At 44.8% G+C, this 17,944-nt stretch overlaps 1 protein-coding gene across 1 annotated transcript in view; it reads right to left on the bottom strand.

The window, feature by feature from the left end:
* Positions 1-421: 421 nt before the first annotated feature.
* Positions 422-17,944, bottom strand: part of KPNB1 (karyopherin subunit beta 1) — a 26,742-nt gene continuing 9,219 nt past the window's right edge. Inside the window, exons 6-16 of the mRNA XM_066204808.1 lie at positions 16,339-16,458; positions 14,519-14,666; positions 14,181-14,252; positions 11,593-11,737; positions 10,901-10,983; positions 9,663-9,770; positions 8,947-9,090; positions 8,411-8,516; positions 6,192-6,306; positions 5,016-5,177; positions 422-3,577 (exon numbers count right to left, since the gene is read on the bottom strand). Coding sequence (XP_066060905.1) covers position 3,577; positions 5,016-5,177; positions 6,192-6,306; positions 8,411-8,516; positions 8,947-9,090; positions 9,663-9,770; positions 10,901-10,983; positions 11,593-11,737; positions 14,181-14,252; positions 14,519-14,666; positions 16,339-16,458 — 1,204 coding nt within the window. The 3' untranslated portion in view covers positions 422-3,576. The remainder of the gene's footprint in view (positions 3,578-5,015; positions 5,178-6,191; positions 6,307-8,410; positions 8,517-8,946; positions 9,091-9,662; positions 9,771-10,900; positions 10,984-11,592; positions 11,738-14,180; positions 14,253-14,518; positions 14,667-16,338; positions 16,459-17,944) is intronic.

The raw sequence follows: 17,944 nt of genomic DNA, 5'->3' as shown, positions 1-17,944 counted from the left end.
AAAAGCCCCAAAAAATCCCAAAAAAAGCCCCAAAAAAAGCCCCAAAAAATCCCAAAAAAAGCCCCAAAAAATTCCCCAGAAAAGTCCCAAATTCCCCCCAGGAAGAGTCTGGAGCCGTCGATTTTTTGCACTACTCTCAGTGTTTATTCTGCGCTGCCTCAGCCGGGACCGGACCCGAACCTGGCCCCGGAACCGGCTCCTCCCACCCGGGAACGGCTTTTAATTTTTTTTTTTTCTTTTTTTTAATTATTATTTAAATTTTTTTTTTTAATATTTTTAATTTTTTTTTCTTGTATTTTTCTTTTTTTTTTTTTTTTTTTTTTCTTTTTCTTCCACCTTTGGGAATTTTTCCGCCCCCGCCCCGAACTAAAAAGAAAAAAAAGGCATCGCTGGGAACGGGGTTTGGGGGGTTTTTTTTGTGTTTGTTTTTTTTTTTTTTTCTTGGATTTTGGGTGAATTTTAGTGGATTTTGGGTTGGTTTTTTTTTTTTTTTGTTGGTTCTGCGCGTTGGGCAGAGCACTGAAGGCACATTTCATGTCTGATACCCTGTACGAGCCGGGAGGGAGGGAAAAATGGAATTAAAAAAGGGAAGAAGAGGAGGAAAAATGGGGGGAAATATTTTAAATTTTAAAATTTAAAAAAAAAAATATTAAGGGAAACGAAAAGTTGTTGGAAAAGATTAAAAAAAAAAAATTGGAGGGGTTTGGGGAATGTGAGGGGAAAAAAAAAGAAGGAAAATTGAAAATAAATAGGGGGAAAAAGAAAAAAATAAATAGGAAAAAAAGAGGAGAAAAATGGGAAAAATTAAAAGAAATGGGGAAAAAAAAGAAGAAAAATGGGGAAAAGGAAAAATATTAAAGAAAATGGGAAAAATGAAGAAAAATGGGAAAAATTAAAGGAAACGGAGGAAAAGAGAGAAGAAAAATAGGGGGAAAAGGAAAAACCTGAAAAAGGGGAAAAATGAAAAGAAACAGAAGTAAAAAGAAGGAAAAATAAAAAATGAAAAAGAAAAAATGGGGAAAAAAAGAAAAAATGAGAAAAAATAAATAAGGAAAAGTGGAAAAATATAGGAAAAAAGGAAAATATAGAAGAAAAAGTGGAAAAAATAAAGGAAAGATTGGAAAAAAAATAAAGGAAAAAATGAGAAAAATAAAAGGAAAAAATAGGAAAAATAAAAGAAAAAAAATTAAAAAATGGGAAAAATAAAAGAAAAAAAAGGGAAAAATAAAGGAGAAAAATTAAAAAATGGGAAAAATAAAGGAAAAAACCAGGGAAAAAATGAAAAAGAAAAGAATTAAATAATAAAAAAAGAACATTCCAAGAACTGAGGATCAAATCCTGCCCAGTTTTCCTGCTCCCCCTCCCGGGAGTTTTCCCGACACCTCCACAGAGCCGCAAAGTCCGAAGTGAAAATTCCAAATCTCCAAACCCTGAACCTCCTAAAAAAAAAAACCAAAATAAACCAAAAATCTTTTTTTTGTTGTTGTTGGTTTTTTTTCCCCCCTTTTTTCTCCTTTTTTTTTTTTTTCCCCCCAGAGGAAAAAAAAATTTCTGCAAACGAGAAATAAATAAAAAAAAAAATTCCTCGTGGATTAATGAGAAAAAAACCCCCCAAAATCCGATTTAAAAAGATCCCAATTTATATATTTTTTTTTTTTTCCTCCTGGAAAAGAGTGACAAATATCCCAAAAAAAAAAAAAAAAAATTAAAATTAATTAAAAAAAATTTTAATGAAAAAAAAAAAAAAAAGGAAAATATTGGGGAATGTTTGACACCATTTTATTCATCTTCAACTGCAGTGGAAAAATAGAAACCTTTTACAAGCGCCGGCGTTGTCAGCTCAACTCAAGTTTATATATTTATATATTTTATATAAATTTCTTTTTTTTTTTTTATTTTTCTCTCCTTTTTTTTTGTGGTTTTTTTTTTTTTCCTCCTCTTTTTTCTCCTTTTCCTCGTGGTTTTTTGTGGTTTTTTTTTGTTTTTTCCTCTCCAAGTGCAGCAAGAGACCGAAAAAAAAATCCGAATCGAACCCGAAAAAAAAAAAATAAATCCCAGATAATTTTAATTTAAATCCCATTTTTTTTTTGTGTTTTCCCATCCAATTTTCAGTCCAAACATCACCTGAATTATTAAAATTTTTTTCCTTTTTTTTTTGTGCATATTTTTATTTATTTTTTTCACCTCTTTGGCACAATTTTTAATTCCGCTACAATCCCAGTCAGGAGATTCCTTTTCCCAATTCGCGGCACTTTTTATTTAAAAAAATCAGAATTCTTTTTTTTTGCACTTTTTCCTGACTTTTTTTTTAGGAATTTTTGAAGCCTGAAACTCGCTGGATTAAACAGAATTCTTTTTTTTTTGTTCTATTCCCTGCAACCCCAAAAAATTGTGGTTTTTTTCCCCCCCTTTTTCTACATTCACAGTTGAGTATTTTTAAGGAAGGAAAGGCGCTTTTTGTCGCTGAGCAGGACAAGCCAAGAGCTCCAAACATTCAGCATTCCCTAAAAAATAAAAATCCCTAAAAATAATAAAAAAAAAAACACCCCCAAAAAAAAAGCGACTTTCCTTTAAATTTCATTTTTTTTCCTTTTTTTTTTTTTAATATTTTTTTTTCTACTTTTTTTTTCCCGTTTCTCTTTACTGCCTGAACACCTCAGTTCTGAAATGCAACAGCTTCAACCTTGAAATTTTTTGGAGATTTCCGAAACTTTTTTTGTGTCTTTCAGAATTTTTTTTTTTTCTTTGTACATTTTTTTGTCGTTTTTTTTTTTTTTTTGTCTTTTTTTTTCCCGGATTTTTAAAAAAAAAATTTTTTTTTGGTGATTTTTTTTTGGGAAAAAAAAAAAAGAGAGAAACTGCCGTGAATTCTTTTGCGTTTTCTGTTTGTTTTTGTTTTTTTTGGGAAGTTGAGAATGTGGATATGACCTCACTCACACACACTCACTCCTCTTTGAAACTCCTCCTCTCTCTCTTTATTTTTTTGGGATTTGCCTCATCCCCGAGATTCCCAAATCCCTGGGAGATTTCCCAAATCTCTGGGAATTCCACAAATCCATGGGGAAATTCCCAATTTTCCACCTCTCTCTCTCTCTCTCTCTCTCTCTCCAGCAGCCAAAACCTCACAGAGCACCACGACAATCCCAATTTTCCCCGTTTTTCCCTCGTTTTTCTCCTCTCAGCTCAGCCACTCCTGGGCTGACGGGAATTTTGCTTTTATTCCCCCCTTTTTTCCGCCTTTTTTTTTTTTTTTTTTTTTCCCTGCTCTCCTTGGAATTTTTGGGGCACAGAATTCCCTCCTGGATGCCAAACGTTGGGATTTTTTTTGTGTTTTTTTTTTTCGTTTCGTTCACTCACTCATCCTTCAGCATCCTCTCACCACTCCCAAACATTCCCACACATCGTCCTCGCTCCCGGGGTTGGATTTTTTTTTGGGGGGGGGTTTTTGTAGGAGATTTGGAGATTTTTTTTTTTCCTTTTTTTTGTTGTCTTGGTGGTGGTGGTGGTGGTGTTGGTTTGTTTGTTTTTTTTTTCCAGTGGGGGTCTCTCCTCAGGTGTCGTCCCAATGGTAACAGATCTGGAAAAAAAGGGGGGGAAAAATGGGATTTAAAGGGGAAAAAATGGGATTTAAAGAGGCAAAAATGGGATTTAAAGAGGCAAAAATGGGATTTAAAGGGGGGAAAATGGGGTTGAAGGGGAAAAAATGGGATTTAAAAGGGGGAAAATGGGATTTAAGGCAGAAAAAATGGGATTTAAGGGGGGGAAAATGGGGTTGAAGGGGAAAAAATGGGATTTAAAGGGGGGGAAAATGGGGTTGAAGGGGAAAAATGGGATGTAAAGGGGGGAAATGGGGTTGAAGGGGAAAAAAATGGGATTTAAAGGGGGAAAATGGGGTTGAAGGGGAAAAAAATGGGATTTAAAGGGGGGAAAATGGGGTTGAAGGGGAAAAAATGGGATTCAAGGGAAGGAAAATGGGATTTAAGGCAGAAAAAAAAAGGGATTTAAGGGGGGAAAATGGGGTTGAAGGGGAAAAATGGGATTTAAAGGGGGGGAAATGGGATTTAAGGCAGAAAAAAATGGGATTTAAGGGGGGGAAATGGGGTTGAAGGGGAAAAAATGGGATTCAAGGGAAGGAAAATGGGATTTAAGGCAGAAAAAAAAAGGGATTTAAGGGGGGGAAAATGGGGTTGAAGGGGAAAAATGGGATTTAAAGGGGGGGAAATGGGATTTAAGGCAGAAAAAAATGGGATTTAAGGGGGGGAAAATGGGGTTGAAGGGGAAAAATGGGATTTAAAAGGGGGGAAAATGGGATTTAAGGCAGAAAAAAATGGGATTTAAGGGGGGGAAAATGGGGTTGAAGGGGAAAAATGGGATTTAAAGGGGGGAAAATGGGGTTGAAGGGGAAAAAATGGGATTTAAAAGGGGGGGAAAATGGGATTTAAGGCAGAAAAAAATGGGATTTAAGGGGGGGAAAATGGGGTTGAAGGGGAAAAAATGGGATTTAAAGGGGGGGAAATTGGATTTAAGGCAGAAAAAATGGGATTTAAGGGGGGGAAAATGGGGTTGAAGGGGAAAAAATGGGATTTAAAGGGGGAAATGGGGTTTAAGGGGGAAAAATGGGATTTAAAAGGGGGGAAAATGGGGTTGAAGGGGGAAAAAAAACCCCAAATCAGGGGGACAAAAAGTGGGGAAAAGACGGGGTTGAATTCAAATCTTGGGAGATTTTTCCAACCTTAACAATTCCAGGATTACACAAAGAAAAAAACCCACAAAAACAAACAAACAACAACAAAAAAAAGACTTCAACACCCCAAATCCCAGAAGAAAAAAAAAGAAAAGGAGAAAAAAAAATCAACTTTTTAGATCAAAAGAGAAATCAAAGCCCCCAAACGAGGCTTTTTTCCCACCAAAAACCAGGCAAACAACCCCGTGGAAAACGGAATTTTGGGATTGTGGCTCTGCTGAGCCAATTTTTGAGTTTTTAGGGGGGGAAAAAAATGGGGCTGAGGCCTCACCAAGCTTGGTTCTTGAGTTTCCTCAGCTCTTTCGTGGCCCAGGTGGCGAGAGTTTTCGTTTTGTTCGTCTTGGATCTCCTCCCTTCCGTTAGCAGTTCGTGGATCATGGGTCTGGCTTCTACTAATTTCAGGACATCCTTCCCAAAAGCTGTACACAAATCCCTGGAAAAAGAGGAAAATTGGGGGGGGAGGGGAAAAAAAAAAAAATGATGTGAGTGGAATAAAATGATTTGGGCGAAATTGTGATTAAAAAAATGTGATTAGAAAATGTTTGGGTTTTTGTTGAAAGGTTGGTTTCTTCATAGTTCTCCTTAGGTTCAGCAGGGAAAATGGAAATATTTCAAGGTGGGTTTCTCTGTTCCTTAAGGATGAGGGGATTTTTTGGGTTCTGAACTCCTGGAAAAATCCTAAATCTGGGAGTTTTCTGATGATTTTCTCACCTTCGGAATCACTTCACACACCTTGAGCCAAAATGTCCAGAGCCCAAAACTGACCAAAAAAAAAAACTTCAGCCAGGCAGGAAAGACAGGCAGATTCCAGGATTTCAACCTGGTTTCCTCTGTTCCCTAAGGATGGGGAGTTTTCTGGGTTCTTAAACTCCTGGAAAAATCCTAAATCTGGGATTTTAACAACAACTTTCTCACCTTCGGAATCGCTTCACACCTGGAGCCAAAACCCCAAAACACAACCCCAAAAATGACACAAAAATCTTCAGCCAGGCAGGAAAAAAGGGCAAATTCCAGGATTTCAACCTGGTTTCCTCTGTTCCCTAAGGATTATTTTGTTCTAAATTCCTGGAAAAATCCTAAATCTGGGATTTTTGTGACAATTTTCTCACCCTTGGAATCGCTTCAGGCCTGGAGCCAAAAGCCCAAACTCCAACCCCAAAATTAACACAAAAATCTTCAGCCAGGCAGGAAAAAAGGGCAAATTCCAGGATTTCAACCTGGCTTCCTCTGTTCCCTAAGGATGAGGAGTTTTCTGGGTTCTTAAACTCCTGGAAAATCCTAAATCTGGGATTTTTGTGACAATTTTCTCACCCTCGGAATCGCTTCACACCTGGAGCCAAAACCCCGAACTCCAACCCCAAAATTAACACAAAAATCTTCAGCCAGGCAGGAAAGAAAGGGCAGATCCCGGGATTTTTCCTGGGAGGAACGGGATGGGGAATCTCACCCTATGAGCCCGGCAGCACAGGCCACCACCCCGTCCGTGTGATCCTCGTCCCCCGCGATGTGGTCGATGTAGGACAGGATAAATTCCACCCTGGGCTGCACCAGCATCACGTCAGCTGCAGGGGGGAAAAGGGGGTTTTTTTTGGGCAGAGCTGGGAATTTTTGGGATGTTCCCTCCATCCCAAAAAAAAAAAAAAAAACCAAAAAAACCCGCCTGGATCACATTTGGAATGGTTCCTCTGGGAGGGAAGGGGCAGGGAGGTGGCTCTGGGAATTAAAGGGGGGAAAAAAGGGATTCAGGGAAATAAGGGAATTTAAGGAATTCAGGGGAAAAAAGGGAATTCAGGAGGAAAAAAGGGAATTCAGGGGATTAATGGGAGAAAAGGGAATTCAGGGGATTGAGGTGAAAAAAGGGAATTCAGGGAAAAAAACTGGGGAAAGGGATCCAGGGGAAAAAGGGGGAAAAGGGGATGTGGTTTGGAGGTGACACAGGATGATTCTACAGGAAGGGAAGGAGGAGGGATGTGACAAGGATGTGACAACCCCAAAAGGAGGTTTAGGAAGGTTTGAATCCAATATTTGGGAATGTTCCTCCACAGGAGGAGTTACAAATCCCCCAGAAAACAACCCCAAAAGGAAGGTTTGAATCCAATATTTGGGAATATTTCCCCACAGGAGGAGTTACAAATCCCCCAGAAAACAACCCCAAAAGGAAGGTTTGAATCCAATATTTGGGAATGTTCCTCCACAGGAGGAGTTACAAATCCCCCAGAAAACAACCCCAAAAGGAAGGTTTGAATCCGATATTTGGGAATGTTCCTCCACAGGAGGAGTTACAAATTCCCCTAGAAAACAACCCCAAAAGGAAGGTTTGAATCCAATATTTGGGAATATTTCCCCACAGGAGGAGTTACAAATCCCCCAGAAAACAACCCCAAAAGGAAGGTTTGAATCCAATATTTGGGAATGTTCCTCCACAGGAGTTACAAATTCCCCAGAAAACAACCCCAAAAGGAAGGTTTGAATCCGATATTTGGGAATGTTCCTCCACAGGAGGAGTTACAAACCCCCCAGAAAACAACCCCAAAAGGAAGGTTTGAATCCGATATTTGGGAATGTTCCTCCACAGGAGGAGTTACAAACCCCCCAGAAAACAACCCCAAAAGGAAGGTTTGAATCCAATTTTTGGGAATGTTCCTCCACAGGAGGAGTTACAAATCCCCCAGAAAACAACCCCAAAAGGAAGGTTTGAATCCAATATTTGGGAATATTCCTCCACAGGAGGAGTTACAAATCCCCCAGAAAACAACCCCAAAAGGAAGGTTTGAATCCGATATTTGGGAATATTTCCCCACAGGGTTACAAATCCCCCAGAAAGGCGTGGATGGGACACGGCTCGGAGGTGGCACCGACTGACTGATGGGAAGGGAAGGAGCAGGGATGTGACAACCCCAAAAGGAAGGTTTGAATCCGATATTTGGCAATGTTCCTCCGCAGGAGGAGTTACAAATCCCCCAGAAAACAACCCCAAAAGGAAGGTTTGAATCCAATATTTGGGAATATTTCCCCACAGGAGGAGTTACAAATCCCCCAGAAAACAACCCCAAAAGGAAGGTTTGAATCCAATATTTGGGAATATTCCTCCCCAGGGTTACAAATCCCCCAGAAACATGTGGATGGGACAGAGGGGGACACGGCTCGGAGGTGGCACCGACTGACTGACGGAAGAGGGGAAGAGCAGGGATGTGACAACCCCAAAAGGAAGGTTTGAATCCAATATTTGGGAATATTTCCCCACAGGGTTACAAATCCCCCAGAAACGTGTGGATGGGACACAGGGAGACACGGCTCAGAGGTGGCACCGACTGACTGACGGGAAGGGGAAGGAGCAGGGATGTGACAACCCCAAAAGGAAGGTTTGAATCCGATATTTGGGAATATTTCCCCACAGGAGGAGCTACAAATTCCCCAGAAAACAACCCCAAAAGGAAGGTTTGAATCCAATATTTGGGAATATTTCCCCACAGGGTTACAAATCCCCCAGAAAGGCGTGGATGGGACACGGCTCGGAGGTGGCACCGACTGACTGACGGGAAGGGAAGGAGCAGGGATGTGACAACCCCAAAAGGAAGGTTTGAATCCGATTTTTGGGAATGTTCCTCCACAGGAAGGGTTACAAACCCCCCAAAAGGCGTGGATGGGACCCAGGGGGGCACTCACGGTGCACGTTCTCCTGGTCTCCCTTGAGGCCCTGGATGATGCCGGTGTAGGCCTCCAGGCAGCCCTCCCGCAGCTCGTTCAGGTAATCCACCATGTCGTAGTCAGACTAGGGAAAGGCACAGGAGACACGAGGACGTTTTCAGGCTGAGCTTCGCTGCCGCGTTAGCGAGTAATTCTGAGTTTCGTGTAACGCGTTAGGAAGTTCTCCTCGTGCTTTAATCACACAAACCAGGCCTGAGGGTCGAGGTCGTTGTTACAGCCTCAGGCTCAAAGAAGTAAAAAAACACACACAAAAAAAAAATTGTACAAAAACAAAGGATAAACCGAGAACGGAGGGTGGAGACTCCACAACCCGCAATTGGACAATTAACCCCAACACGGAAATTACAAAACTCAGAGAAGCGTGAAAACTCGCGGAGTCCACCTTGGGCTCTCAGGGTGCATCCTTTGAATAAACACCTGCTTCATTCCTCGAACTCTATCCCAGGCATCAGGAGGAGACCTGGAATGTCCCCCCGGGATCGGGGAGAGCTCACCTTGTCCACCTGGGCTTGGGATGCCTGCTGGAGGGTGTTGAGCACCACGTCCAGGTACTTCTTGAACTCTCCGCCGATGGCCAGGGCGATGTCCCCGAACACCGAGAGGATCTGGGGCTTCACCGACCTGTGCACGTTCTCGTTCTGGGGGGGGAAAAAAATTCCCAAAAAAGTCCTGGGTCAGTGCGGGAAAGGAAAAGAGGGAACGGCCTCGAGCTGCACCGGGGGGGGGGGGGTTTGTGGGACGGTTCGGAGCGTTTCGCCAGTGGAAGGGGTTGGAAAATGTTGGAGGAAATAGAGGCAGGGGCTGGGAAACGGCTGGAAACGATCCGGGAATGTGGGAGAGGGAAAAGGAGGAAGAAGGGAGGAAAGAATTCAGAAGGAAGAAAGGAGTTTGGGAAGGCTGGAATTCAGAAATCGGAAGGAATTCAGGAAGGAACTCAGCAAGGAAGAGAGGGAGGGAGGGAAGAGATGGCGAGAGGAAGGAATTCGGGAGGAACTCGGGAAGGAATTCGTCCCGGAACTCAGCGAGCCGACAAACGAGACATTCCCTCAGAACCCAAACCCCTTGCCCCCAACACCTCCACGGCGCCGGCGCCGCCGAACGCGAGACGAATTCCCGGCGGAATTCCTCCCACTTGTCCTTCCCTTCTCCCACCTCCCACTCCCCTGGGAAGGGTGTGCGGCCAACTGTTACTCGGGAATCTCCCACTCACCCCCAGGTTCTCCAGGAGCAGCTGCATCACCTCGTCGCAGAAGGGGAGGATGTTGGACTGCAGCGCTCGGCACAGGTCGCCCACCAGCCCCACCGCGGACAGGCAGACCTGCAACGGGGATGCGGGATCGTTCCTGGGGATCTGGGATCATTCCTGGGGGTTTGGGATCATTCCTGCGGATTTGGGAGCAGCCCTGGGGGTTTGGGATCAGCCCTGGGGGTTTGGGAGCAGCCCTGGGGGTTTGGGATCAGCCCTGGAGATGTGGGATCAGCCCTGGGGGTTTGGGATCAGTCCTGGGGATTTGGGATCAGCCCTGGGGATGTGGGATCGTCCCTGGGGATTTGGGATCAGCCCTGGGGGTTTGGGATCAGCCCTGGGAATTTGGGATCTGCCCTGGGAATTTGGGATCTGCCCTGGGAATTTGGGATCTGCCCTGGGAATTTGTGATCTGCCCTGGGGGTTTGGGATCAGCCCCGGGGATTTGGGATCAGCCCTGGGGATTTGGGATCAGCCCCTGGGAATGTGGGATCAGCCCTGGGGATTTGGGATCAGCCCTGGGGATTTGGGATCAGCCCTGGGGATTTGGGATCAGCCCTGGGGATTTGGGATCAGCCCTGGGGATTTGGGATCAGCCCTGGGGATTTGAGATCGTCCCTGGGGATGTGGGATCATTCCTGGGGGTTTGGGATCAGCCCTGGGGGTTTGGGATCAGCCCCGGGGATTTGGGATCAGCCCTGGAGATGTGGGATCAGCCCTGGGGATTTGGGATCAGCCCTGGGGATTTGGGATCAGCCCTGGGGGTTTGGGATCAGCCCTGGGGATGTGGGATCGTCCCTGGGGATTTGAGATCGTCCCTGGGGATTTGAGATCATTCCTGGGGATTTGGGATCATTCCTGGGGATTGGGGATCAGCCCCTGGGAATGTGGGATCATTCCCTGGGCATCTGGGATCATCCCCCGGGAATTTGGGATCATAGGAGGATTTGACATTCCAAGGGCAAATCCCAGCCAGGATTCAGGCTTGGAAAAAAACCCTCCAAATCCTCCTGGAAGGCCCCAGGATTTGAGACATTCCCGGGGGAATTTGCTGCATCCTGGGATTGTTCGGGTTGGAAGCGATCCCACTGGACGGGCAGGGATCCTTTCCACTATCCCAAAACTCCTCCAACCAGGAAAATTCCAGGGCTGGGGCAGCCTCGATTTCCCCGGATAACGAAAGGGAGAGGTGGGACGCGTACCTGGTACTCAGCGTAGTTTTTCAGCCCAATCCCGAGGAAAGGTTTGAAGGCATCCATGTATTTCAGGAATTCTCCACCCAGGACTGTGCAGGGAAAAAAGGAAAAAAATAAAAAATAAAAAAAATCCCGATTTGTGGCATTTGCCACCAACAACAAATGAGATATTCCCAAAAAATTCCATCCCAAATCCAGTGAAAACCAACCGCTCGACAACTGAGAACGGCGGAACTTTCCACCGGACTGGATAAATCCCCGAATTCTTGTTGGAAACAATGAGAGAACACAAGAATCCAACATTCCACGCTCTGAACTGGTTTGGATTTCCGAATCCCAGGATTTTTTGGGATGAAGAGGAACCTTAAAGAGACGCCTTCCATTATCCCCAATCGCTCCAAGCCCTGTCCAACCCGGCCTTGTGAACATTCCCAGCTCTCCTCTCCTGCCTCATCCGCATTTTTTCCTTGGAAATCATAAGAAAACACAAGAATCCAAAATTCCACGCTCTGAACTGGTTTGGATTTCCGAATCCCAGGATTTTTTGGGCTAAAAAGAACCTTAAAGAGACGCCTTCCATTATCCCAGGTTACTCCAGCTTTGGACACTTCCACGGATGAAGCACCCACACCACCCGGCCACAAATGCCACTTTTCATCGCTTTGCCCAAAATTCCCGGATTTCAACCCGTTCCCGACCTTCCACCAGGGTGCTGACGGCCATGAGGGCGTCCTCCTGCACGCCCCCGGAGCCGGCCGTGCTCTGGAACATTCGGAGCAGCGACGCCATCACCACGTCCGAGATCTGCAGCGCGTCCTGGTGCTGCACCTTCCGCAGCACGTTCTGAGGGAAAAACCATGGGAAAGGGAAAAAATCACGGCTCATCCCAGAGATAAAGCGTTCCCACATCCATGGGAACTGCAACTTCCCGGAAAAAACCATGGAAAATGGGCAAAAATCTCCATCATCATCCCAGCATTCCCACATCCATGGGAACTGCAACTTCCTGGAAAAAAACATGGAAAATGGGCAAAAATCTCCATCATCATCCCAGCATTCCCACATCCATGGGAGCTGCACCTCCCGCAGCGCGTTCCGAGGGCAAAATCACGGGAAAGGGAAAAAATCACTGCCCAGCCCACAGGTAAAGTGTTCCCAAACCCCTGGGAACTGCAACTTCCTGGAAAAAATCATGGAAAATGGGCAAAAATCTCCACCACCATCCCAGAATTCCCACATCCCTGGGAACTGCAACTTCCCGGAAAAAATCATGGAAAATGGGCAAAAATCTCCATCATCATCCCAGAATTCCCACATCCATGGGAGCTGCACCTTCTGCAGCACATTCCGAGGGCAAAATCACGGGAAAGGGAAAAAATCACTGCCCAGCCCACAGGTAAAGTGTTCCCAAACCCCTGGGAACTGCAACTTCCTGGAAAAAATCATGGAAAATGGGCATAAATCTCCACCATCATCCCAGAATTCCCACATCCCTGGGAACTGCAACTTCCCGGAAAAAAACATGGAAAATGGGCAAAAATCTCCACCACCATCCCAGAATCAAAGCATTCCCACAGCTGCACCTTCCGCAGCGCGTTCCGAGGGCAAAATCACGGGAAAGGGAAAAAAATCACGGCTCATCCCAGCGATAAAGCGTTCCCACAGCCCTGGGAGCTGGGCCAGGGATGAAGGAGCTGCTCTTTGAACCTTTTCGCTGCCAAAATAAAAAAAAAAAAGAAAACCACCCCGATCTGTTTTCGCGGCTGCAAAGTCCCGTTGATTTGGCCGCATTCAGATTTTTCCAGCTGGAATTTCCCTTTTCCCGCTGCGCGGGTTGTTCTCAAAGCTTTGCCGTTCGTAAGTTGGAATTAAATGTGACCAGCCCAAATTTAGCCTATTAAAATAATAATAAAAAAAAAATCAACGTCATCACGAAATCCTTTTTATTTTCTGTCGCAGCCGAGCTTGAAGTCGAGTTCGGCTTCTGAATTCAAGTTTAGAAACGTTCGAAGTGGTTCCAATACAACAATTCCCAGGGAAAGGAAAAAAAAAATTAAAAAATCCTTCATTTCCAGAGGGAAGAAATCATTTAAAGTTGAATTTTTCACTCCACAGAGATGGAGTTTGGCTATTGACAGAATTAAGACTCCGTTTGTGGAATTACAGGATGGTCCGGGCGGGAAGGGAGTTTAAAAAGCCCCGAATTCCACGGACAAGAAGACGTTCCACGAAACCGATTTGTTCCTTCCAGGGATGGGATTCTCTCACTTCCTTTTAAATACGAGCAGAAGTTTTTCCTCTGCTGGATGGTCGCAATTGTATTTCCAGCAAAACAACAACAACAAAAGATCAGGTGAAAGACCAATAGATTTTCATTTTTTTTTAATACTGAAAAGACTAAGTTTTGCTCAGTGGTTTTTAAGTATTTGGGTAAAGAATTCAGGTTCTGGGATAATAATAATAATAATAATAATAAAAATTAAAAAAAACCACATTGAGGAATTAAAAGTGGCAGCTTAATTCCACCTGGCAGAGATCAGTGCCCACCCTGGGAGATTCCAGCCTGAAAATCCCCCAGTCGAACTCTCAGGACAGATTCTTCCCATTTTATTTTCAAAAGCTACCCTAAAAATAAAGAGAGTGAAAACAACCACAAAGCTTTGGAGGGTGAAATGAAGGATTTCTCCAATCAACCCGGACACCAGCTGGGTTGTTCTGAGCCGTTTTTTTTTTTTTTTTGGGGAGGGAAGGAGGAAAATCCTCATTTTTGGAGCGGGGTTTGCAGCAGCAGGCGCTGCACCGCTGGCTCCCGCTCATTAGCAGATGTTTAATTGGGAATCCTGAGGACACTCGGAACATTTTAATTGGTGTCATTTGGATCGGGAGCACCAAGCACGAGGTGCAGGTGAAGGAATCGAAGCCACGAGGGAATTTTTTGTTGTTGTTGTCTGTGGGATTGTTGAGGCTGGAGCCAAGCCGGGAACCAAAGTGACAGCACAGACAATCTTTTATAAAATCCCCACCAGCGTTTCTTTGGAGTCACATTGCCCTGAATTCTGTCACTGGAGCACAGCTTAGAGACTTCTGAACCTTGCAGCACCTCCCACGTGGCAGCTGGGACCAAAAAAAAAAAAAAACCCAAATCCACTTTTTTTTCATTCAATTCTCAGCACCGGGAGCCGAGGTTGGAGCTTCAGGTGCACAAAAAAAAGACCTCAAAAAAAAAAAAAAAATAAAAATAAAAATCCCTTTATTCCCACAACCGACCCAGGAGAGAGGAATTTACCTGGAGAGTAGCACAAAGAAGGGATTGGAGATCGTTGAACTGGATTCTGTCAGAGGTGCTCTGGATGTGAGACTGAAAGAAGAAACAAAAACCCCGCCGGGTGAGGAGGCCGCCAGGGATCCTGGCAGCTCCGGGGAACAGCCAGGTTGTACTTTAAATATTTGTTCTTTGCAGCTTTCGAGAGCAGAGGGGCTGTGAAAAAGCTAAATGCAGAACTCCTGAGCGGTTTGGGACCTTGAATGTCAGGGGCAGGGACACCTCCCACCGTGCCTGGATTTGGACACTCCCAGGGGATGGAGAAGCCACAATTTCCCCGGTTCAAACCAGGATTTACCCACCTCCATCTGCAGCACTTGCTGGAGCCTCTCCATGATGACCAGGGTGGTTTTTTGGACAGCAGGATAACAGTCCTTGGCACTGTTTTTCACTATTTCCATCAGGGATTCATAGGCAGAACTCCTCAAGTTATTCTGGTGTCCATCAGGTCTGCAACAGAAGGAGGAAGATTTGCAGCTTGGAAACAGGATTTTTTTTTTTATTTTTTATATAATTTTAGTCAACCAGCAACAGCTCCGTTTGAGTGCTGTGACAAGCAGGAGCCACTTTGAAAAGCCTCGAAATAAAGCGAATTTGTGAGAAGCCACTTCTGGCACATTTTCCTTTTAATGATTTTCAGGGTTTTGGTTGTTTTTTTTTTTTTTTTTTGGGAAAATGATTTCCAGCAGCTCTCACCACGAGGAGAGGGACAGGAGGAGCTTCAGGGTTGGTGTCAGGTGAGCCCCACCCCAGACACCTCTGAGGGCGTGAGATTTGAAATTAAGGCACCTGAGATGATTGATGGGCTCCAGAGCCTCGAGCCAGACACTCCGCTCCTGGCTGGATGTAAATGAAAACAGGGAAAGAGTTTAAATCTTGAACTGGGACGAGGTTTTTAAGGAGAATCAGCAGCAAAAAAAAAATCACTCCGTGGAGCTGATCCAGGGATTGAACCCGGAGCTGTCAGATTTATGTGACCTTCAAGCCACCATCAAAGTGGAGTTTTTGCCTTTTTATATTTTTTTTCCTGCATCTGAGAGCAAAATATTTCGCCTCGTGTATTTTGTGTGTCAGCTGGGATGGGAATGGGAGATGAAGTAGGTCCCTGGCTCTTCTGGGAGCACCTGGAGCTGACGGGAAGGGATGGAAGCCACACGAAAACAACCAGGGAAAGGAACAAACGGATCCCTGATTATGTCCTGCTGCAATTCCTGATTATCCCGGGGCCCTGCAGCCAAAGGGGCCGAGTCTGGGGACTGCACAGAAAGGGCAGGGTCTGAAAACTGTGGAGAGGTAAACTTGGAAATGGGAGAGGAAAATGGGAGAGATGTGGGGGGAAAATGGGAGAGGAAAATGGGAGAGATGTGGGGGGAAAATGGGAGAGGAAAATGGGGGAAATGTGGGGGGAAAATGGGGAAGATGTGAGGGGAGAAGGGGAGAGGAAAATGGGAGAGATGTGGGGGGAAAATGGGAGAGGAAAATGGGAGAGATGTGGGGGGAAAAGGAGAGAGATGTGGGGGGAAAATGGGAGAAGAAAATGGGAGAGATGTGGGGGGAAATGGGAGAGGAAAATGGGAGAGATGTGGGGGGAAATGGGAGAGGAAAATGGGAGAGATGTGGGGGGAAATGGGGGAAATGTGAGGGGAAAATGGGAGAAATGTGGGGGGAAAAGGAGAGAGATGTGAGGGGAAAATGGGAGAGGAAAATGGGGGAAATGTGGGGGGAAAAGGAGAGAGATGTGAGGGGAAAATGGGAGAGGAAAATGGGGGAAATGTGGGGGGAAAAGGAGAGAGATGTGAGGGGAAAATGGGAGAGGAAAATGGGGGAAATGTGGGGGGAAAATGGGGGAAATTCAAAGAAAAACCAGAAGGGACACTCTTGGACTTCCTAAAACCAGATGTGAACCAAATTATGAGAAATCCTTCAGCGGGAAAAACTTCTCCTGAGATTTGCATCCTCTGTTCCCCTGGGTTTGTTATTTTTTTAATACCAAATAAAGCCACGTTTTAATCCAACACCAGATCTCAGCTGCCAAGAAGAGCCCGAGAGCATGGGAAATAAATTATAAAAAAAATGATAAAAATGATAAAAAACCCCCGGCTTTTTGGAGAGGTGGTTTTACCTGTCGGCAGTCTCCAGCAGTTTCTGCACTATCAGCTCGAAGGAGGAGGATAAGCAGTAGGTTGCTGGTTCTTCCTGATCATCAGCCACATCTGCAGCTTCATAGGCAGCTTCAGCAAGGCTGGAGAAGGCCTGGAACAGGAAAAATCCATCGGTTTTCCACCCTCCCAGCTCCAGAAATTCAGATTCCGTCAGTTTTCACTCCAAAATCCCCAAAGAAACAACAAAATATCCATTGGTTTTCCACTCTCACAGCTCCAGAAATTCAGATTCCGTCAGTTTTCATTCCAAAATCCCAAAAAAAACAACAAAATATCCATCGGTTTTCCACCCTCCCAGCTCCAGAAATTCAGATTCCGTCAGTTTTCACTCCAAAATCCCCCAAAAATCCAACAAAAAACTAAAAAGTGTGCAGGGTGAACAATTCCAGAGCAGCTAAACTGCGCTGTAGGTGGGTGAGAAGAGCTAAAAGCTTCCTGGTTTTTTAATTTTACTCTAAAAAACACCCAGGATTTGTCACCAGGAGACAAAAGCCACCTGGATTTTTGCCAGGATAACAGAGCAGGGAAAAGCCCTTTGTGCTGATGACTCTGGGAACCTCCGGGATTCTAAAGAGAAAAGGGATTCTGTCATTTCTACAAGTTTGTTTTGACAGGAGAATCCTCCTCCCCAGCTCGATCCAAAAATCCCTTTGCCCAACCCCACGAGAGCAGGGACAGTTCCCACAGAATTCCCAGACTACAGACAACTTCTACACTCGGTGAATATCTGCATTTTTCCCCTAAAATTCCACCTTTGCTCCATTATTTTTTTTTCCTGCCAGAGCCACAAAAAAGTCGGGATAATTAAAATGTCAACCAGTGTTTGCTGGGGGTGCGAGCTGTGGATTAATTGTGGAATTCACTCAAGTGTGTGTGTGGATAAATATATAAAATCACATTCGAAATTATATGAATATATTAATTAATATAAAAATATAAACCCATCTAAACGTTGAAAATTATGTAAGTGTATAAAACAATCTAAATATGGAAAATACAATAAAAAAGAACATAAAGATATGAATGTGCCTATTTTTACATATTAATTTATATTTATATATTTTAATTTATATTCAATAAATAGGAGAGCGGAGCCAGGTGGGAGCAGGGCTCTGCTTGAGGGAAAATGGGGGAGATGAGAGGGGAAAAGGGGGAGATGAGAGGGGAAAAGGGGAGAGAGGAGAGGGGAAAATGGGGAGAGATGAGAGGGGAAAAGGGGAGAGATGAGAGGGGAAAAGGGGAGAGAGGAGAGGGGAAAATGGGAGAGATGAGAGGGGAAAAGGGGAGAGATGAGAGGGGAAAATGGGGGAGATGAGAGGGGAAAAGGGGAGAGATGAGGGGGGAAAAGAGGAGAGATGAGAGGGGAAAACGGGGGAGATGAGAGGGGAAAAGGGGAGAGATGAGAGGGGAAAATGGGGGAGAGAGGAGAGGGGAAAAGGGGGAGATGAGAGGGGAAAAGGGGAGAGAGGAGAGGGGAAAAGGGGGAGAGATGAGAGGGGAAAAGGGGAGAGATGAGAGGGGAAAAATGGGGGAGATGAGAGGGGAAAATGGGGGAGATGAGAGGGG

Source organism: Chamaea fasciata, unplaced genomic scaffold (assembly GCF_029207755.1).
Source record: "Chamaea fasciata isolate MVZ Bird 193981 ecotype frontalis unplaced genomic scaffold, bChaFas1.0.hap1 SCAF_27, whole genome shotgun sequence".
Taxonomy (NCBI): domain Eukaryota; kingdom Metazoa; phylum Chordata; class Aves; order Passeriformes; family Sylviidae; genus Chamaea; species Chamaea fasciata.
Note: the sequence above shows the minus strand (reverse complement) of the source record. Positions and strands in the feature narration are given on the sequence as shown.